Source organism: Pseudopipra pipra, chromosome 15, assembly GCF_036250125.1.
Source record: "Pseudopipra pipra isolate bDixPip1 chromosome 15, bDixPip1.hap1, whole genome shotgun sequence".
Classification (NCBI taxonomy): domain Eukaryota; kingdom Metazoa; phylum Chordata; class Aves; order Passeriformes; family Pipridae; genus Pseudopipra; species Pseudopipra pipra.
In genome coordinates, this window is record NC_087563.1 from 18,941,439 (window position 1) to 18,965,025 (window position 23,587).

General features: G+C 38.5%; 1 protein-coding gene and 1 long non-coding RNA gene across 5 annotated transcripts in view; one reads left to right on the forward strand and one right to left on the reverse strand.

The window, feature by feature from the left end:
• Positions 1-23,587, reverse strand: part of LOC135422799 (uncharacterized) — a 166,307-nt gene that overhangs the window by 72,136 nt on the left and 70,584 nt on the right. The gene's annotated exons all lie outside the window — the stretch shown is intronic.
• Positions 1-23,587, forward strand: part of GABRG2 (gamma-aminobutyric acid type A receptor subunit gamma2) — a 62,139-nt gene that overhangs the window by 11,345 nt on the left and 27,207 nt on the right. For all 4 annotated transcript variants that reach the window (XM_064672301.1, XM_064672300.1, XM_064672297.1 and 1 more), the window contains 5 exons: positions 11,149-11,297; positions 12,931-12,998; positions 13,745-13,965; positions 16,557-16,639; positions 17,337-17,474. In XM_064672301.1, the coding sequence (XP_064528371.1) occupies positions 11,149-11,297; positions 12,931-12,998; positions 13,745-13,965; positions 16,557-16,639; positions 17,337-17,474 (659 nt within the window). Of the gene's footprint in view, positions 1-11,148; positions 11,298-12,930; positions 12,999-13,744; positions 13,966-16,556; positions 16,640-17,336; positions 17,475-23,587 lie in introns of those variants that run through there.

Consider the following 23,587-nt stretch of genomic DNA (forward strand, 5'->3'; position numbering starts at 1 on the left):
AATAGTAAAATTATGTCCAGTCATAAATAGTACTTATTTTAAATAGGACCTCCCATTGGAGTTTGTGAGCAAGACTTCCAAACAGCAAGTAAAGAATGTATTTTGTCAACAAAGGTGTCATGTCTGCAGTGACACCTGGGAAAACAGGCTGAGGCAGCTAAGCCAGGGTTCAGTTCAGCAAGGCTTTAACATTCAAGCCCTTAGCCAGGAAAACACTTTCATTTGTGTTTAAATGTTTACCAACATAGTTTTCTGCACCAGGATGAGAATACGGAGCAGCTGGCAGTATGGAAAGCATAATCCTGGAAAATCTGACAGATATAAGCTAAAAATGCAACATTTGCCAGAAAGTCTATTCCAATTATGTCCTGTCTTCTAAATTATTTCTTTGGTAATCTGTCTTGGAAAACTGTAGAGCTTAGAATAGCACCTGTTTCTTTATTTAACAAATTATCTCGAGGTGTGTTTGCCAAATTCCCCGGGATCTCAGGAGGACAGATTGCATGTAGAAGTTTTGCTTTAGTGGCTTCCAGGGGAATTTCTTATTGTCAATACTCTGCCTGTTATTCTGCGTGTCTGCAGCTCATAGAAAGCTGCTGGATCTGTAGAAAAGGAAACTGAAGATGGATTTATTCATGTGGGAGATATGCTATGATTAGTAAAACTTCTTTACTCTTCCTTAGCTTCTACTCATGTCCCATTAATTTTAGGGGTTTGCACTCTTTCCAAGTTTTCAAATGTCCATCCTCACCTGATGGTCCCATCAGCATCTGCTCAAGTCATGGAAAGACTCTTCTTGTTTTTAAAGAGTTCCTGATTGTGCAGTTTGGATAAGATCTATAAAGGACCAACAAAATCTCTGAAGCATCATGGTGCCTTCTGTGTACCCATGGAAAATGAGGTCTGAAACCATCTGCACTTTGCCAACGAGCTTATTCTTAGTTGCCACGAGCCTTTGCGTGGCTACCCTAAATTCCTGCCTGGATCTTGCTTCAGAGCTCACTCAGAGTACGAGATCCATAAATGACACCACATGTAGCTGCTGCTTACATCTCTTCCATGGAGACCCCCCAGGTGGGAATGGACTAATTCAAGTAATGCCAGATGGGAACCTCTCCATATCCCTGCTTCATCTTGTATCCATTCACCCTTAAAGCTTGTTGCTGTCCTGCCATGGGGGGTCCTCCACAGAGCTTTTGAGGAGGAGCCAAGGAAACCTGCTGGGGAACTGGACATTGTGGCCTGAATATATGGACATTTTGGGTTTCATCTGAAACAGTCTCTGGAGCACATTTAGTGGGTCATTTGGCTTAGCACAGTACAGAGCTGCAGTGAAGAGGGAGAGAAACAAAAATCTTCTTATATAATCTTTCAAACTGAAGGAAACAATTTCACCTGTATCTGTTTCTGGACTTTGTACCATTCTCTGTAGCATCTTCTGCACTCTGTATTATTCCATTGCTAAATATATTTTGAAACTCTAGTTTTATGAGTCGGCATCTTGTAGACCTTAATGTGGTTTCTTCTCTCCAGGAATTTCAGAAATAAATCAGTAACAGTGCTGTATAAACTAGGTTCCCAAAGCAATGTTTCCAAATAATGCTTTTGAAATATGTCTGTGGTTACATCTACTGCTATTTCTCACCCTTGTAGCCAGTTGCACACATTAATCAAACCCACTCTCAGCTTCTGTTTGTACTTATTTATTATTCTGATCTTGCCCTTTTTTCCAGTTACGAGGAGCTTTCTCTAGCCCAGAATGACACCTACTTATAAAACAAGTTTCTAGTAGCTTCCTCTGTAGAAGTGTCTTTACTTTTACAAAGGCAAACTTCTCTGACCATAATCAGAACCATGACAATTTATAAAATAAAATTCTCTTATGATGACGAGAGTCAAAAAAGGTATGCCAAAATATTTCTGGGAGAAAAAGAAAAGCCTGGGAGATATACGTTTGAATGTGTCTGGAATAGAAATTGCTGCTATTTTCCCAGTGTTTTGACTAGTCTTAATAGTCACATTCAAATGTGAGAGATGGGAAGATAGGCTTTGCAGTGATCTATGCCTAGCCCACTCAAATGCCAAAAACTTCAGAGCTAGGTAGGATTTGCATGCTTGTACTTTACATTTTACTTACTGGAGACTGATAGAAAGGCAAAAAAGATAAATAAGACACTGAGTGAACCCATGCATGGTTTCTTCTCATTAAAATAAAGTTCAGAGTCACCATATATATTAGATAGTGCCTTTAAAACAATTGACCATTTTTCAGAAAAAGATTTTTATTTTCTTGCATAAAAAGTTCTACATAGTTAATAGTGAGATTTTCTTTCTATGGAATAGATATCTTAAGTATTTCTTTTTTTACAAAATTTTCTGTACCTCAGCATTTCTTCTTGAAATTGAGCTAGAAAACATTTATCATAGTGGGACATAAACAGGAAAGGAAGATGTAGCAGTTTGCACCCCTATTTCTCGTGGAGGGCAGGAGTGTGAGTGGCAGTGGGCAGCCCTGCCATGCAGTGTGGGCACTGCTCACGACAGGCCCTCCTTGCACTGAGCCTGCAGGGCCCCAGGACAGAGGCTTGGCCGGGCATGAACATCTCTTGACCTGCCCACAGCTTCTTTTGACTTGGTCTAGCTGCCACAGCAATTTAGCTCCTTGACCAGACATCTCCAGCTAATTTGTTTGACTTTTTGCATGGTGCAACCAGAGTTTTATACGAACAATAGTAACGATCAATGGACTCCACTGAGCCTCCTTTTCTCGAGGTTGACCAGCCGTGGGGTGACAATACCACTGGATAACCCTGCCTGGGTGCATTTTACAGGAGAGGTGCCAGCAGTCCTTACCCTAAAACTAGGATATTTATGTCCCACAGAATTAAGGAGACCCTGACATGAAGCCATTCTGATTGCAATAACCATCAAGGAAAGTCCATCAGAATTCTACAACAAACCCACCATTTAATGAAATTCATAGGGGAATTACAGGCACACTTGTTGACAATTTTCCTACTCAGCTGACATAGAGACATTAGTTTGCCACTTACATTCTTAATTTATCACACATCTACCCTGTTATCAGAACTAAATTCCACATCCACCCCTGCACAGTCTGTTTTATGAGTATGAGTGCAAACAGCGTCTTGCATGATATAAGCTGGTTTATGTGGGAACACATGGGTTACTATTGGTTACCATGCATTAAAAATGAAATTAAATCAGAAGCATTGTTTTAAAAAGAAACAACAAAAAACCAGTTTAGTTTTTACCATTTGCTTACAGTCATTTTGTGAATGAGTTAGCTACATGATGATGTGTATTAAGCAGCTATTTTCTGTTCATTCAGCTCTTTCGTCAAGACACATTTCTACCTAATAAATATTCCAGTAAAGTCACTTCCATGATTTAAGAGAAGTAAGAATTATTAATATATTCCGAATAAACCCATATGGGTTTCACATTTAGTTTTGACTGGCTTTCTAAACGTTCAGGGCTTATCTGACCCACTTGCTTTACCAAAGATACAGGCTTTAACCTTGCTGATAAGTGCAATGCAATGTCATTTCCTAAGGCATGGTTAGTGGTTGTTTCTTCCTAATTAGATGGTTTACCATCATACCTAGTCTTTATCAAACACAAATAATAAGGGACATTTATGTGCTTATTTATGTTATAAAAGTAGTTTACACTTACATAGAGAGATGGTATCACTTGACTTACCATAGCAAGGAGAAGGACTCTAGTCCTTTAACTGGGGTAAGCATTCAATGTTCCTGACTCCCAGCCCAACACTGGGAACACCTCATTATAGTGCTTTGCTGTGTACCAAGACAAAGAAGAAAAGAAGAAATACATTCCATGACAGATTTAATTCTAACGAGGATTTATATTCAGTTTAACTTGAATTTATAGCTCACATCAGTACACACACACACAAAAAAGGATTTTAAATCTAAAAAAAATGCTCAGGAGAGTTACTCAATAAGCAAAACTGCTGACATTTCTAGCACCTCACATGTTTGTTTTTAAACATTAGGAGATAGTGATGAGAAGATGACTACATCATGAATGACTGATTCCAGGAGTGACTTCCTTCTGTGTGAAATTACTGTGCAAACAAAATACAGAAAAACATTGTGCAAGAATTCTGAAAAGCCACAAATATGAGTGCCTCATGCACTAGTACAGAACAAGAAATAATTTTTTTATTTCTCGAATCTAATTGAGCAATAGGATAGGGTTTTTTGAGCTAATGTTGTTTAAATAGATGGCTGAAGGGCATCAATGTTTTCCTAATTTGACTCACTGAGAACAGAATTGAGCTTTTTACTCCTCTTTTTAATATATAGTGAGATTTTAAGGAAATCTTTTCTAAAAGCAATGTACGTCATTGGGGAAGAGAAATCACATAAAATACTAACAGATGACAGTTATATACAATAAAACACAGCCAGGAAAAATGAAGTGGGCTCACACTAAAACAGACCTAGTCCAATCACATTCCAGTAATGGCCATTAACTCCTTCTCTTGAGATTTCCCAGCTATAGTGGAAATCTGCAGGAGCTGAGTAATAGCAACAGGCAAAAATCATGCTCCAAGTGCCTTAGATTTCACATGCAGAGATGCATAAAACAGTTTCAAAAGAAGATAAATTTAAAGAAAAAAGGAGGAAAGAAGAGGATGAGAAGGGAGAGAACTGGAGAGAAGAGGAAGGTAAACCAAAAAACCTTCTCAGGTTCATGTAATTCCAAGGTTAGACCTTTTACAGTTAGATAGAGCCAGTAAATTTCAAATAAAACACAAGATCAACTCAAGCTAACCCTGTGATGCAGAAGAATATCTGAACCTATTTCCACCTTTTCTGTTTGTTTCTAATGCTTTCACTTGCCACTAACATGAGTAGCCAGAACTATGGTGAAAACAGGTATGGGAGTAGATTATATAACCTCCAGTAAACGAAATGTAAGGAAATATATTCATACAAAATTCAAGCTCAAAAAAAATGGAAATAATCATCTTAAGTTAAGGAGGCTTATCTGAATCATCTGATCGCATCTTACACTCCTCCAGAAGTCTAGATGCTGCAGCTCAAGCTCAGGATGTTCAAAATTAATGATATATGTTTGTTTCTATAATTATCTTTCTTATTCCTTACTGGTTAAACAAGTTTGTTTCAACCCTCTACACTATTTTTTCCTCCCTAGGGGTAGCACACGATTCCAGTGCACACCCAAAGGTTCATATTGTGGTGGAATTCAGCTTTGATTATTTACATCAGCCTGTTCTGATAGATCTGAAGGTGGAAATCCTTTATCAACTTATTTAACAATGTGCCTCAACTTTCTGCTGAAGAAACAGATTCTAGACTGGGTGCTACATTTCAGCTTTTGGTTCTTTGCCAGGACTGCTAACACTGGTCCCCGTTTCCGGGAATTTTTGTGACAACTTGCCGTGACCATTTTGTTGCTACTAGAAATATTTTAAAAGGAATAATAATCCTCATGGTCACTCACAACTTGAACCCAATTTGTTGTGCAATGCAAATATTGCACTACAATTTTTCAGTATAGTGAACTAGAGAACAGAGTAAATACTACAAACGATAAGTTTTATTGTTAGAACTCTCAGTAAATGCACTCCAAAGGGCTTTTTTAAGAGGTGTTTTTGTGAACATACAGAAAGGAAACAAAACTTAAACCAACTTAAATTTTTCATTTTCAATATTTCTCTATAAACACTTGCTTTAGCCACATTGAGCTTAATCTGAAAATATGGCAAATAGATGCTTTAACAATAACTGCGAAGAGCTAAAATTTATGATGTGTTATGTGCAGTAGTTGATGTGAGTGCATATCTTGGGGAAGATGCAGAATGACAGTAGGATAAACCAGTCTGCTGTGACTGACAGTTTTACAGAGACCAATACAAAACCCTAATTGCCATATAATATTTTAGAATTCTGTGAAGAGGTTTAAGAATTGGACAGTTTTACTCAAAATGTCTGAAAAGTACCAGTGAGATATTGTGAATTGTTGAATGACTAGAAGAAAGCTTGTAAAATCCACAGTGTGATACATAGGTCTGTGTTGCCAGGTATCATCTCTTCAGTGAACAAGAGATGGAATGTTCACAGGGATCCAGGCACCCTTTAAATCTCAGGGTAGGCACAGTTTTCAGAAATGAGTGATTGCTGGCAATCTGGGGCCTTCATGCTCAGTAAAGATGACTGAGAAGTCATCTGCTGGGAGTACTCATCTGTGCTCCTCTAGTGATTTCTGGGTCTTGAATATCCATTTTGAGACTTGTGTACTCAGTCCCCATGTAATCCTAATGTTTCAGCTTATGAGAACTGTAGTATTATTTTAATAATTATTGCCTTGTACACTTCAGTACTTCTGTGACTTAGGGATGAAAGAAAAACTCAGCTTTGCTTTGTTTTTAAACAGTAATCATTTCATGACAAGGTTTTAAATACTTTACCCGATTTGAATAGTTCATGAAATGATAGCTGTAGCAGAAGCAGTTGCCTAGGAAATAAACTACCTTCTACAGGTGACCTACCTAAGATCCACCCTACCCAAAACACTGAGTAGAGGTCAAAACTATTTAGTTTCTTCCTGTGAACTTCCTCATCCTCCCTCACTCCATGACTACATCAAAGGGCCAAAATACAGCTTATACTCTCTTTTGACCAGGTGTGAAACAAGTTTTACTGGAAACTCTGGGAATCTAGGATTTCAGGCTCTTCAACATAGCTCCATCCAGAATTGTAGTTGCACCAGCACCACAACTCTAGGTGAAGGGAGTAGGACTACATGATTTCCACGATTTCGTAGTTCAAATTTCTCCACATCATTTCGTGTTAAATGACTGGATCTCCTCTTTTCCTCTCTAAGCAAAGCATTATTCCATCTTTAATGTAAGAAATGATTTGGGAAAAATTAATCTCCACATTACATGATTTGCAGTGCTGAGAAAATTGAAGGTTGGGTATTGTGATGAACATTTAGTAGTGAAAGAGAAAATAGGATCGATTTTTATGGTAAGGATAATAGCACAATCCTGGGCATAGCCCTGGGATTTAAACAATACGAATGGACAGCCTAGAAACATGAACAGGGTGAGAGAATCCAGGCCACAGCTTTGTGCAAACATGCTCTGTTTCAATCGAGATGGCTTTGCTTCAGACGTGGCTGGCAGCCCCCAGAGAGAAGACAGGTACTGCCAGACTGCCAGAGACACTGTATGCTCCTCAGACTCATCTGTCACATCTGCATACAGCATCTCTGCATCCACTGGGGGAACCTGGGATGCCATTCCCTCACCTCATTATCACCATGACTAATGTACGACCTATAGGTTAAGGTAATTCTTTATGCACATCAGAGAATGAATTTGACTCTTCATTAAATAAACAGTGCTGTTATGTAAACTAGGAAGCCTCGTTTCAGTCCTTCCCTGAGAGGTAGAACAGATTGGTGCTTTCAATGGACAACTCGTTCTATATGTAAGTAGTTTATTAAATCTTCGCTGAAGGCTTTATAACTTCTGTAGCCTACTTTGTATAAAAGATGAAATTGGCCAGAGTTTTTCAACAAATAAATTTAAGTTCGTAATAGGATTTAAACTAACTAATTGTTAGCTATTCAGTACTGCTACATTTCTTTTCCTTTATGCACTTTGTGGCTGCTCTGATTCTGCCTGTAAATGGCAATGCAACAGCAGGCACATTTCAGCAGGATAATTGACTCTTGGGTGAAGGTCCACAGAAAATTCTCAGTAATAGTTAAAATTAATTTTCACTCCTGTTTAACACCTGACATGGTAAAAAGCTCAGTGGAAGAATGAGGTTTTTATGTAAATGTAGAGTGAGATACCAGTTTACAGATCTTTGCATGTTATACAAAAAAATCTAATCTAAATTAATAAATGCTTATTAGCATGTAGTGATTGCTACCCTTTGTCTGCTTTGTGAAGATGTATTTCAGGTAATTTGTGTCATACAAAGAGCCCCCTGAATGTTAAACACTCATGGTCAAATATATATGTAAGTAATTACCATCACAGCTACCTCATACAGGCTTAGCTGGCCAACTGAGCAGGGATTGCACCAGATGACCTCCAAAAGTGCCTTCTAACTTCAAGTTTCAAGTTTGGGTTCTGACTCTCTTAAGCCTTCTTTTTTTCAACTAGGGAAAGTGGATTTATGTAGAGCAGTTTTGCACACATTTGCAATGGCATTAATGGCCGAGTGGGAATATCTCAACTGTTGAGATTTTGTGTCAGTGTCCGAAACATTAACCTTCTAAAAATTTTGCTGTAATCTGCAAGTAGGTAAATAGATGTTTCTTTTCATATCTATATTACTAGATTTGAAGACTTCTGGCAGTCATAAAAATAAAAGCAGATTTCAATATACATTTGGGTATAATCTAGGCTTTAACAAATTTGTTCTGGACATTAAAAGTTCTTGCAAAATTTAGATGATATAATCAGAAGGACTGATCTGAAAGTCTTAAGGAGATGAAAAGGGCTTTGTCGTTATAACTTTCATTAGTATTAATTTCATTAGTATTTGGCTATGCATGGCATGGCCAAAGCCCTGCTCATCTGGATAGAGATGGAGCTCAGGTTGCTCTGGCTGGTGTGCAGGTTTACACAGAGACACATTTAGACAATTGCATACCCATACTAACTTATGATCCTCTTGGAATTCTGATAAAAGCTGGCATTTAGTGGCATTTTTCCCTAGCTACATTGGCTGTGTTCTCTCTCCTCTGTCTCCCACTAATCTCATAAAGTATTTGCTGGTTTTTGAGATGTGGACTGCCAAAATGGCTTGAAATGAGAGATGAGCAAACAAATAAGTAGATATTTTGTTCATGCAAATAATTTCCAAGAAGAAATGGAAGTTTTAGTGACTTTTGACTGCTGTTCAATAAGGTTGTTCTAGATTTGAGAAAACCACTAGACACACCTACTCCTAATCTTGCACTGTCTAGGACACCAGATTCTACTAACTAGCTGTTTTGAAGCTTTCTCATCACATTGATATTCAGTAACACCTTGCCTTTATGAAAGCATGCACTTGATTTACTTTTTCTTTTCCATTCAGAAAATTATATTCTTTTCAGAGAATGGATGTTTATTTGGTTATAAAACAGGAATATGGCCTTTTATACATAAAGTTGTATTTCTTCATTATCTTTGCATGGTTTGAAAACATATAATCTAGTGCCTTCTGTTTGCAAAGACTTTATTTAGAAAGGTTTTCTTTCCTCCAAGAGAAAGAACTTGGCTTCAGTTATGTTCCTTTGAATTATAATTAGAACTTTGAACTCCAGACAGCGAATAAACAAATTTCCCCGATTTAATTATATTGGCCTGTTTGTCAGTAGGAGCAGAATACTATGGAGCACATACCCAATTAAAACTCTGCTTTTCACTGCCTGTAAAAGGCTCAGGCTTGTGCAGCCAGAAGGAAGAAGTTGGGTTGATAGCTCTTGAGCTGGGAAGCTGCAGCTCCCAGGTTCATACTGCTGGTGTTGGGTGGCTTAGGGGTGCCTGGAGGCTGCACTCAGTGGAATTCAGGACATGGAACGAAGGCACAGATTAACCAATCAAAGCTCAACTCAATGCAGTGCAAGTCTGGCTCTCTCTTCATGCTGCACATTCCCTGTGCACAGTCTCAGGCTGCTTCAAATGTCACTGTCCCTTCAGCACCTCCCAGGGAGCAGAGTCTCACACGCAGAGGCACAGACGTGGAGTGGCTTTGTCCTGTCAGGTTGTGCCCATGGGGAAGAAAGGACCCAAAACCTCTTTCATAGTTCAGTTGTATTTGTGCAGTTGGTTTACAGCTCCCAAAGCCCAGCACAGGAGAGCCTTCAGGCCATCCATTCTGGGTAGGTCCAAGCTGGATGCAGCAGGAGAACACTGCAGGGATGAGTGGGCACAACCTCACTAAGGCTGCTGGTAAGGGAGTGGTGCTCTCAGACTCCGGGCCCACTCCTCCCTGCACTGCTGCACCCATGGCCAGCTGGGCCTCTTTCAATCTCCTGTGCCAAGCACAAGACCCAGGCCCCAGAAGAATCTACTTCTCTGAGCTCTTTCCCACTCCTGTACAGATTCTGGCTGAAATGGGAAAATAACTAAATTTTCTGCTTTTAACCCATTTTATCCAAGTTCTACCTGCTGGCTTAAGAAATCTGTAGTATCATTAAGATTTTTCATATCCAGCAGTGTTCAAACTTTGTCACAGAAGCAGGTCAGGAAAGAAGGACGCTGGTATATTATGCAAAAAACAGTTGCCTAGCACTGTTCAGCTGATTATCACTGACATTCTGAAATTAAAATATCTGATTCTGTCATATCCTGAAGTAGTTTCTGTATTCTCCTTTAGAACTGGAGGCACAGATTTTGAGAAAACAAAACATCCATTAAGAGCAGTCTACACATTTCTGACTCCTAACTTGCCTTTTTTTTTTTTTCACTGTGATAAGCAGGTTGAATTAGATCTGCTGTCATCCTGCTCAGTAGCAGAAACAACTAGCAGACAGACTTTTTATCCTCTCTGGGTTCTGGTTAGCAAAAGTGAAAATGAAAACCCTTGGCAAAAATTTGTGCTGAACTTTCCAAAATCACAATAGGCTCAAGTTCATCAGAGTGGAGAAAAGCTGGGTGACAGTTAGTTTGAATGAATCTAATTATCAGTCATGTCAGTTATGTGGTGCATCAAATCATTCTCTCTAAGAGAAGTAATGCAACAACACTGTGTACATAATAAGTGATATTTTGGGGGAGAGTTGCATAAGCTGAGTGACAATTAGATTTGTTTCATAACAGGTCCCACCTGAGGCAGTGAGAGAAAAAATAGGCGTGGCAAAGGTGATAAGCACTGATGTTCCTTCGGGGAGACTGAATGTGGTATCAGCTGTACTAGAAGGAAATGCTGCTAAAGTGAACTGTAACCTCAACTGTTACATGGTACCTTTACTGGGAGTCTCCTTTTATAAAGCAGGCAATTTTTCAATGTTTTGTACAGTATTATTAAAGCCTGAGGTGGGTGTGTTTTGTGTCCCAAAAAAGTTACCTGCCAATTTGTATTTCTCAAGGCTATTTCTTCATTTTCATTTCCTTATTAGTTCCACCCAGAAGGGAGATGATGATTATGAAGATTACACTTCAAATAAGACTTGGGTTTTGACTCCCAAAGTCCATGAGAGTGATGTGACTCTTATTTTAAATGGCTTGCTGGAAGGATATGACAACAAGTTGAGACCTGACATAGGAGGTATGTTGGTTTTCTTTCTAGACAACTTTGGATTAAGCAGTGAGGAGAAACAATTGTTATGTCATATGATCGCACACAGGAAGCATAATCCATTCAAAGTAGTTATGGGAATAAAATACAATGCAGTAAAACATCAGAGGCATGAAAATTAGTCATGAATTTGGAAGCTGACATAAATTAAGATTGCTGAATCTATCTTAAAACGTCTGATAAGACTGTTGTTAATTGCTGAATCAGGCTGCCCGTAATGATCTACCTGCATAGGAGGTTCTAAATTTAACTTCTGGGGACTGAAAAAGCAAGTTTTTATCATCTTTTTATACCTAAGTGAGGGTGTTAGAGAATCACAAATAATATATTGGAAAGGAAGGTCAAAAAGAGGATACCACAGCCTGATCCTTGTATGATGTGATGGATACAGAGCCTCCAATGGCAGCAGGTCTGCACTGGCTGATCCAGCCTGGGCCCTGACTTGCACTGCAGGGCAAGAGGTGACAAGGGAATGAATGGGGCACGGAGAAAGAGGTTCACAAAAAATAACTGCAGTCAGGCAAGGCCAGTCTCCCCAGATGTTTCCCACAGCAAGTATAAGTATATAGACCTAAATCTGGACTCGTAATGGAAGTCTTATCTGACTGAATCACCTTTTACAGGAATCTTCCTCTCCATTGATTACTGAGGGAGCTCAAAGAGAAAAATCTGAATTGCTGCAAGTGTGTTTGAGAAGCCCCATGTGTGCACAGCACAGACAGACAATACCTCTGGAGAAGAGGATGCAGCAGTAATAAGATTATAGAAAAAGGCAAGGAGATTTCATGGCTGAGGAAGGCCCAGGAAAGCAGAGAGCAGCAAGGTTAATGAAGGAACCTGTTTCTAACAAGTTTATAGAGGCTTATAAACAAAGGAATTTTTCACAGTGGGGGATGAGTCTTTAACCTTCAATGTACATATACAGTGTAAATTAGCAGAGGAACTTATTCTCCTGATCCAAGACTCCAGAAACAGAGAGGAAGTAGACATTCTTAAAAGCAATTGAGAAAAAACATCATGTTTTAGTCAAGGTGTATAAGAATAATAAAGCTACAATAGAGTAATTTCAAAATAAATTTATTCTAACAACTGTTCTTCATTTCTGTTTGAGAGCCTTGAGTATTAATTTTGCTTTGGGCTCCTGAAATTGCTACTTGCCTACAGCCACCTCTGCAGGCAACAGCAATGTTGCATTTGGCATTATAATGTAAAACAGGTGGTCCAAAACACCATAAGAAAAATGTTTGTTCTCATTGATAGTGTTTTGTCAGATGTGCTGCTGTGACCAGACACAAAATATACATCCTCTCAGTCAGATATGAGTCACTCTAAGCTAACAACATTCGTTTCAGTATTTATTCTCATAGCATAAAGGAATTAGTTCTGATAGAATAAGTGATACAAGAATTTGTCTCAAAGTGTCTCCAGCTAATTTCAAACTGAAGACATTGCTGCAAATCTATATTTATTGTATATGCACATTTAAATGTGAGGCAACCACAGCCATCCAGGAGAAGTACTAAAATAATATGATTGTGTTTGACTTCCATGTAGTTGACTTTGACCTTCATTCATTTCACTGATTCTCGTGTTTCTCTTCCAGTTAAACCAACAATAATTCACACTGACATGTATGTAAACAGCATTGGGCCTGTGAATGCCATCAACATGGTACGTAAATGATTGCCAGTTTTCCTTCTTACCACGTCTCCATCATTTTGACATGACAAAGCTTCCATTAGTTCCAATGTGTTGTACCTGTATTATTTTTAAAACCTCATTGTAATTATGAATGTGAGGACTATTATGAGGTATAAATCTCTATGAGATGGGAAAACTGAGCTCTATGCTGAAAAATGTAATAATAATAGTTTTTAACATATGCACACACTTTCATGTGCCTTACTTTCACACGCTTTGGGACAGTTTAACTCCTGTAAAACTGAGCTTCCAGATTGCTACAAAATAAGGAAAGCTGTTCATGATACGATAATTCTTGCCACCCAGAGATAAAAAGCAGAAAGCCCAGATCCTCTCCACAGGCTTCCCCACTGCTGATATTACCATGGCACACAGGCAGTTCAGTCAGCTCAAACTTTTCCTGTCCTAGATCCAAGGAAATAGGTAATTGTTCTCTGGCCTGAGCAGGTCTGGGTTGAGATGTGGGGACACAGAGCTAGAAAGGTGCATATGACACTCAATTTTACCCTAGTTTTACCTCTCAGTGGGAAAAATAACAGGATAAATTGGTTTTAAACAATAATCTTTTGTAAAATTCACAAAAAAATTGGTTTTACCGGTTCTAGGATCATCTTCTGTAGTTCAGTTTTTTCATGTGAAATTAAGGAAAGCATATCAGGAGCTGTGTAAAACGCTGAGTGCTATGTTTTCATCGGTATTTCTGGTTAACACAACAGGAATATACAATTGATATATTTTTCGCCCAAACGTGGTATGACAGACGTCTGAAGTTCAACAGCACTATAAAAGTGCTCAGATTAAACAGCAACATGGTTGGGAAGATCTGGATACCAGACACATTCTTCCGAAATTCCAAGAAAGCTGATGCTCATTGGATAACAACTCCTAATAGGATGCTCAGGATCTGGAATGACGGCAGAGTCTTGTACACATTGAGGTATTTACACATAACTTTAATTTCTGTAAGGAAAGCCAGAGAAAGACCCTCTGAATTCAGGTCATTTGACACTAACCTGAAGGAAAAAACATTGGGGTTTCCTGTTTATTTATTCATAAAACCCTGAAAAAGGGAAGTATTTAGAAGATAGTCATTGCATGAAATTTATGTTATATTGGCACAATAAAGAATTTTATTTCTTCCTATGGATTGTACTGTCTTGCTCCACGATAGTCACCTTCCTATATTAAAATGATTACAGATTTTTACAGTAATTACTCTTCATTTTCAGGTATGTTTTATTGTTTGCCACTGGTTTGGTCCCTACTGTCTTTTACCTTTTTATTCCACTAAACTGATAAATTTGAATTTTCCTTGAACTAAGTAGATGGTATAAAAGGAGGTATTATATACATCAAAGGTGTCTTATTCTGAATTAACTACAATTTAGCTAGATGAGGCTCAACACTGCAAAAGCATTTTGTTCCTCAAATATCCTGTGAGAGTAAGGTTTATCATTTCGGCATTGAACATTTAAGGTTTAATTCCAACCTATGGATATGCCCCATTCCACTAAAATTTTCATGAACCTGAAATTGCTGTGCTCATGTCCAGATTTTCCAGTCACATGTGTAGCTTTCCTACAGAGACAGATTCCCTTCTCAATAATTAAGTTATGTGTGTGCCTACATTAAAGTGTAGCACGTGCCTTATGTAACAACTCATATTACAAATCACCATAAGATACTTCCTAAATGGGAAAATCTTAAGTGTTTGGGTTTTTTTACTTTTTTTTTTTACATGTGATATGATACTTGGGTTTATGTAAAATACAGATAAATACAGCATTTTTTGTCAAATTATTTATAATTTAAAATGAGAGTATAGAATCAAAGATGATAGACAGGATCATCTGATTTTAGACTGAAAGTTTTGAAGAAAATTATACTCATAATTTTAATGAATAGAGGTGGGGCTTTGGTTAACACAACCTTTTAACGTTGCAGCTGTCTGGATTACAAAAAGAAGATTTATTTCATAGTTATTTTACATTCATCACAAGTTGCATCACCCGAAGAGATAAGAGAACAATCGAAATTGAAGTCCAATGCAAATCAAAGTCAGTGTGATAAAAATGATCCTAGATCCACTTTGGAAATGTTAGATTTGAACTTGGCTACACTACTGTCTCTTCAGATGTCATTACCTTTCTCTTCAAATTCCTCAGGTTCTCTCGTTAGAAGGAGATGTATCTGATAGAACTTGGAAAGAGTTTTCTGTTATGAGTGTTTACTCAGTTGTGCTAGGGAGCCACAGCAAGCACCAGTAAGGATCTGATCCAGATTAAAGCACAAGTGAAATGGGATTTAACACGTCTGGGATTCTGTTCTGAAGAGAAGAGAGCTCCGAAAGGGCGGATTGAGTTTTCTCAGTCACCTCCCCCCAGGCTCAGGAACCATCCTGACCAGCAGGAAATCAAGTATCTGTGATACTCAAGATGATGAAAATGAAAAGAGGAAGGGCAACAAGGAAATTAGATTGGCTCCTAAATTCCTAATGTTTCTCTTTGACTTCATTAACTTGGTGGTTGGTGGTCACAGCACCCCCCCTGCATCCCACAGGGTGAGACTCAGGGAGCCCTTAGCAGGCAGGAACACTCAGGATCCTGTAGACAAACCCAGCTCACAGGCTGATCAGCAAAGACCAGAAACCTACAGTTTTCCTAGAGACTCATGGAACAAATAAACATTTCTCCTCCTCTTCTTTTTTTCCTCTCTCACCCCACCTCCTCCCTCCTTTCCAAAGTTCAAGATCCTGCTGCTCATGGCAAGGATGGGACTGAATGAAAAATGGTAGAGTTTCTAGCAGGCACATCAGGGGGTACATCTCATCTAATTCTGGATTTCTAAAAGTACATGTCTTCACCTGATCTATAGCACCTACACTACCTGAGTTATTATGGACCCTCTCCTAATATTCAATGGAGAGAAACCCCTCTTGGTTCATTTTTCTTCTGCAGTAGTGCAAATGTCGTATTTTGGGAGGAAATGAAGTGTATCCTCAGAGCACCTTTGCACCAGCTGGGAAGGGAGTCTAGGTGGCTGTCTTGGATGCAGGTGTCTAAATTTGGACTGCCATCCGCCATTTCGGAAATAGAATTTTTGTCACAGAAAATACATTTCCCTAGAGCATTATGGCATGTTGTGATACAAAGATTTGTCACTGGTCATGAGATGACCTGTATATCTACTTATGGATTTGTTAGTCATGAGTAATGTTGCCATTTCAGATGCAGAGGAACAGAACTTTAATACCTTCTTCTGTTACACGGTCTGAAAAGATGATCAGGGTCTATGTAACCAAAAAAGAAAGTGGTTATTGGTAACCATGATGTCTTCCTATGCTTGGAATATTCAAACAATTACATAATTCTCAATAACTTACTTCTGCTCTCTCTCTCTCCCTACATATAATATTTATATATTTCATAGTCAAGATCCATATTATGAAGAATCTTATTTTGCTTGCCATGATGTAGCTTTCAGGACAAACTTCTCAAGTGCATTCTGTATATCCTGATCTCTTCTCAGGCTGACAATTGATGCAGAGTGTCAGCTACAGTTACACAACTTCCCAATGGATGTGCACTCCTGCCCCCTGGAATTTTCAAGCTGTAAGTAACTTGCTTAAAAATATCCCTTTTCTGCCCCATACTGAACTGCTTATTATAAATTTATATTTACATTCTTAGAGTCAGTGAAGATAATGTTCTTAATTAGCCCAATGGTTTTCACTTTTATTTTGATCTTATTTTCAGTATGTGGATCATATACGTTCACAAAAAAAATTGAGGAATGCTATGTAAAAAAAAAAAATCAAATTTCTGGACCTATGTGATTAGTTTATGCTTATATCTGAGCATAAAAGTAGAAATGTTTACTTTCAGCATCAAAGTCCCGTGACCTTACACTTTCCGTTTGCACACAGGTGTTTTATTATTGCACTAGTTGGACTCAAGTTTGACATTTTGCAGTCAGGTCAAGGTGTGAATTCCTGGTCCAGCTGCAGACTTTTTTTGTCCAAAATTGAAGGATGGAAAAAACTATATACTATGGGTTCCACAAAAGTGGAAAGGCTAGTTTTGAAAAATTTATCTCAAATGTGATTTCAATTTGTAATTAATAAAATAAAATGTGACATTAAGTAAAAGGCACTACTAAGTAATTTGAGGAAAACATATCTATAATTTATTTGCAATATGCTTCTCCAGGTTTTTCAGAAATAAAAAGTAGTATTTTTACTGCCCAAAGTACCCCCAAACCCTAGCACTGACTCTGACCCAAAGCTTCTGTATCTCCCATTGCAATAAGATGGGTACCCCAGAGAAGAGATCATCTACCAGTGGAAGCGCAGCTCGGTCGAGGTGGGGGACACCAGGTCCTGGAGGCTTTATCAGTTCGCCTTCACAGGATTAAGAAACACAACTGAGGTGGTGAAAACTACTTCAGGTAAGACAACTGATGTGTTTACCCCCAGGTTCATTTCGGATTTTACTAACAGAATCAAACCAAGACAGAGATCTCTGGTAGAACTTAGCACTGGCACTTCTCAGTACAATTACAGGCTTTTAAATATCTGTGAAACCATCCAGGCTTTAGCATTTCTGAACAGCTCACAGGCAGAAAAACAAGTTCTTTCCTGTCCATTCCCATCCTCCAGGGGTACATGGGACTGCTGGCAGAAACCACCACTGCAAGGGGGGTGGGCGAGGGAAGTTCCTCCACTGCTCCAGTGGAGAAAACAGCAGAGCTGAGCCACTCAATGATGATCTGATACTGAGGGGAACATTTTATGATCCCCTCCCAACTTCCAGACACAGAAAGTAGGCCTGCACACAAATGAAGTGGGAAATCCCAACCTCTTTACTACAGAGGCTCTAAGTTTACTTTGTTCTTTAAAAAAGACACATTCAACTCTCATTAAAGACAACAGGCTTACAAATCAGAGTCTCAAATGATTTTTCTGCATATTTCTATCTCCTTGGAAACAAGTAATGGAATTTAAAATGATAAATGAAGAACTCTGCATTCAGTAAAAAAAAAAAATTAACTCTACTAACTAAGAAGAAAAACATATTATTCTAGGAATATATAATTTTTTATTTCTCAGTGGAAAGAAAATAAGTGACTATGAGAGAGGATTTAAAGAGGAATTGCATATTAACATGATTGTAGATGCATGATATCTCTTGTCTTTTATTTCTTATTTTCAAAAAGAAGAATTAAATGTAAGCAGGTTTGGTTTTTTTCAGGTTGCTTCCAATTTTTACCTTATTTTATTGATCTGGCAAGTATATTAATTTAAATTCAGACATCTGTGTTAATTCTGGCTTCAGAAATACCCCCACCCATTTTATTTCTAAAAGGCCAGCATTGCTGTTATATGAAGTGAGATGCACTAGAGCTGAGAGGAGCCTGCTGTGCATTGCACAGATGTGCAAAGAAAGAGGTGGAGAATTATTTCAAGTTCCAACCCCTGAATCATGGACATTCAGTACCAATGACATGTTTGGTCTTATGAGCAGGGCAAAACTGTGGCTTGGCTCTGCTGGTCAGAGCCTGGTGCTGATAAAGCCAAGGTTGGGGGTTCAATCCCCACAGGGGCCATTCGCTTAAGGGTTGGTCTCAGTGATCTTGGTGGGTCCCTTCCAAGTCTGAATACTTGGTGAAAAAAGTGGAATGGAGCCTCCCAGCTGTAGCCATGTTTGCCTAATGGTATCTTCTTCCATTTTAGCCAAGGAAGATATTTAGTCAGAAATTCGAGAAAGCATTTAACTTTTCTCGTTTTGCCAGGAAAATAAATATAAAGGTGCAAAACAGGACAGGAGAGCAGCATATGTGTGAGCCAGAGCTGTTAATAACCACCATTAGACATCACACACTGCTCTCAAAGCAAAAATATAACCAGCAATACATCTCCCCTTGGACTGCACAAAAGGCAGCAGTGTATCCAAATGCGTTCTAAAGTCTCATCCTGCCCAGACTGAAAACTAACTACAGTTCAGCCCTCATTCGAGTTTCCTTTATTTGCTATTTTCATTAATTTTCTGCTTGAGCAGAATCTCTAATCAACTCTTCTTTTGACCAGAGATAGAAAATAATAAAATCTTAACATGCTACAAGTTCCATATCCCCTGATTCAGCACATCTTGCATTGGTGAATCAAAAGCACTCTGATGTTCTGTTAATGTGAACAAGGTACATTCTGGGAAGCAGTAAAACTTAGGAAGCAAAAATACACTTTTTCATGCAAAGAAAACTTCCCCCCCCCAGGGGATATCCATTCAAGCTTGTAGTACTCACCTGAAGTACTGCCATAATGTTTTATGTGTAATTTTTCATATGATGACACACACCAGTCCACCCAATTTGCATTAAAAAGGAAGTATTTAGCAGCTAGCATGCACTTTAAAGCAGCAGAGAGTCACTCAATTCCTAGGACAAAACGCCCATGAAAGCTACTCAGCCTGCTGAGCTGCTTTCAGAGACCTGCTGTGTATAAAAACTTGGGAAAATGTCCTGTGTTTATATTTCTTCTTCTGCAGTTACCTTATGTTTGATTTTCCTTGCTCCTCTTGTTTTTATGACCACAGATACACAAAACTACATTATTTTGATCTAGGTGTGGTATCTAAATGACTAGAAGGTGGGGGAAAAAAACCAACAACAAAATAGGGATTGTCATGAGTCTGGTCTATCTCTTACAAATATTTTGGTAAAGCTGGCAGAGCCTAAAGAGTGTTCATTGCTTACTTAAGTGACATATTAGCATACTGGCAGCTACATTAAGTCCAATATTCCTCAGCCAGACCCATACTCTACTTAAAAATACTCTCTTAACATGCACATATTTGCAGTAGAGTTTCACTAAAAGAAAAGACAGGACAAATATTCCAAATTTATAGATTTATTTGAAACCTAAATGCAGCCTGAGTACACCAGTTTAATGTTTCAATGGCCATACAGCCAAAATAAATGCTAAGACTTTATGCAACGATTTTCAGTGCTGTATAGAACAGAATTTAGGTAGAAACTAATATCAGTCCCATTGCTGATGGTGTTAAGGCATTTGAAACTGGAGTAAACTTTCCATATCTCCATTTACTCCATTTCAAAACCAGTTCTTGTTTCTGGCCTCGTTCCTCCCAGAGACTCCCAGTGCCAGTCCCTGAGGGCTCTGCTCGCTGGGTGTTCGGAGCAGGGAACTAGAAAGGGTGGCTGAGATTTGGCCCTTCCAAACTCCCTCACTCTCTTTCTGTCGTGTCAAAGATGGATATTTGAGCTCTGGGCTGAACTGTGGGCAGAGAAGGACAAGGCTTGTTTGAGTGTGAGCTTCCTGAAGCCTGATGCACTTGCTGAAATGACTTCATTTATCTGCTGCTCTTCCTTTGCACGCACTGCAGAAATAGAAGATTAACTGAAAGGGCCAGATGTCACAATTCTGTCCCTGAATAGTCAGCAAATCCCAGTAACAGCAGGAAAAAAGCAACTGGAATATTACAAACCATCCTGCCTGTTTCTCTTGTCTGAAGTGAGTCATCCTGAAGTGGCAGCTCCTTTCCCTCCAAACTATCCAAACTAAACATTTACTTAGAACTGTAATTTTCTTCCACAGTCACTGACCAAGCAGTAGGAAATGACTTAGCTAATGTCCAGAAATTGTGGGGATTGTTAAGAAAAGTAAACTCAAAACCTTCTGCCCTGTGAACATTTCATTAAAATGACTAAATAGTCCATACACGTTACTTGGATATATTTTTTGCTTTTTTACTACAATCTACATTGTGTAAACAGCAGTGGTTTAGTTTAGGTAATGTGCAATAAAATACACACTAAGACAATACCATCTGAGTTACATGAACTAGTACAGTTGACTTCATACACTTAGAAACTGAGATGGGTTTAAGATTTTTCTGTATTATTGAAGTATGTCCGCAATCATTTCTCAAACAATGCATACCTCAATCATTTATGAGAAAACTACCACTTCTCTTGTGTGACCTTCGTGCTCACAGTGTAAGGCCCTCTCCACTGCATGGTAACGAGATCCTCCAATAAAAAAGGGATGAGCTAATGGAAAAGTCTAGGGAACAAAAATTCACCACATTGCAAAATTTGGATGCCATGGGTAGCCCTTACAAAGAAAGCAAGAGATTTGTAAAATCCTACTTCAAAACTAATACTGAGGTTGCTTTACTGACATAGTTCAGAGTTCATGTTATGCTTACAGTGTCTTTAGCTATTGAAGTGTGTGTGATTTATTAAATATACGGTCTCTACATGGGGCAAATGTAAAACTAGCTGGCGAATATGGCAGGAAGTGGACACTAAGTATAAAAAGAGCGGCAAAAATAAAGAGAAGCACAATATCGCACAGTACGTTTAATTCAAATGAATGTCTGTTCTGTTTAGCCGTAAGAACTATTCTATATCTAATTTCTGACCTTTTATATTCACTGTGAATTCAAAATAAGAAACAAATTTGGTGAGAAAATTGCCCAGCAAGTTCGCCACTTGTGAAACGTATGAGCAAATGCTGCTGTTCCTTACTTTTGGGTGTCAAAATGAAAATTTTATAGAGCTTACCTAGAATCACATTATAGAACAAAAGGTGTCTGTTGCTAATGAGAGGCTTCAAGGAAGTTTTTCTAGAGAACTCTGTCAACTCAGATTTGACCAATGAGAAGAATAAGCTTTAATTTTTCTGACTGCTACTGCAACGCAACAAGCGCTGCAGAAGTATAAGGTTTGCAAAATATAATGCACACGTGGATTACATGGATCAGGACATGTTGCACTTTGGGAACAGGAAAACAGGAACATTTCAAAATTTGAAAGTAGTTTTTGTAGTTAGAGAGTGAAAGATTTAGGAAGGAAATAATCAAATGCATAAACATAAAAAGATCAGTAGTTGTTAGAAAAAAATTCTGGGTGGCTGTAGAAGTCCATGAAGGACAGAGAATGTGATACTGCTGCAAAACTCACTGCTTCTGGGAAGATAGTAGAAACCCTAAAATCAGAGGGCTTATGAAATTGCACCACAGAACAGGAGGAAAGGGCTAGCTTTATGAATTTCATAAAAAATACTAGAACTAGACAAACTGGATTTCTGTTCACTATTCCAGTGGTTTTGAATGTAAAAAATACTGTATTATGCAAACCACTTTGTACATGTGTAATTATTCAGGACAGACGGAGCTTCTGGTATTCCCAGTTCATTTCTGTGACTGGGTAGTTCCTCTTTTACACCAGACATTGTCTACAGCTTATTTACAGAGCCTGTCCCGAATTTTTAATTAGATACAAAGGCATTATAAGACTAATCAATAAATAGCAGTCCAACAAGCTGCACAGGATCCACAAGACTGGTCAGCCAATATCTGTAAACGCCTTTTTATTTCCTTCCTGTCCTGGGTTTTACAGAGCTAATCAGAGCTGTGCACCAGAGACAGTGTATTGCTCATAACTGATAAACAGTGTCAAATTGGTAATTAAATATTTATCTTCCTATGCATCTATTAAGCCACATAAATAGATCTGGGTCTGGTTTCTGTTTTATCAGGAAAATGTGGTCAAGGCTATTATTTTGTGGAGGAGGATGTATTTGCAGGCCTTTATACTTTATTTTAGTGTTGTATTGTAATGAATTGAACTGTTGGCAGACAAGCAGTCCCCAGAGGTTGCATAATGCTCAAAAAAACAGGAGTCTTCTTCTGCTTCTTTAATAAGGCAAAATATAACACGACAGTTGCAAATCATATTTGAAGATCTGTGTTGGGAAATAGGCCACTAAAAAATGGCCATAAGTGGATTGCCACTGCACCTAGAAATCCCAGAAAGCCCCATATACAGCCCCAGGTTCTCGGACGGGTTGATTATTGTATATGTTTTTTGGAGTATAAGGAAGAACAGACATATCTAGAATGTGAATAACAAATTTTTCTCAAATAATCTAGATACTCCTGTCTGGTCAGTCATCCGTCAAACCATAGCAATTAATGGATGTTTGCTAAAGTTTAGCTATTGAAAAGTTGGTTCATTGAAAATAATCTACATTTCAGGATCATGTCTTCAAAAAGCAAAAATGCATTACAATTCCCTCATTCCATACCTGTTGTATATTCCGCATTTTCTCATCCAAGTTGGTTAATTGGGTGGCTAATAATTATTTACAGATGAATTCCCATGACTGCATAAATGAACTAATCCAGTCAGCAGCTTTTTGCACTCTCCCTGCCATGCAGGCATTCAACACTTGTGTACACGCGCTTATTCAGAGCTGCGAAGCCACAAGTCCTTAGAACCATTTCTCCTTGTATAATTCCTGTAGAGGCAGACAAGACTACAGGGACAAACCAAAGACATCCCAAGAAACTGTTCAATGAACTGCAAATGAGGGACAGAGGAATCCTGGCATGGCTGGGAAGGACTCAAGTCAGCTGCATTTGGGGCTGTTCTGTACTGGCTGCTTCAGCCTTGCCTGAAAATCTACACAGTTGCATTCCCACTTTCTTTAGTCATTCAGCCATCTCTCTGTTCATCATCTGGTCTGTAGTTTCTTT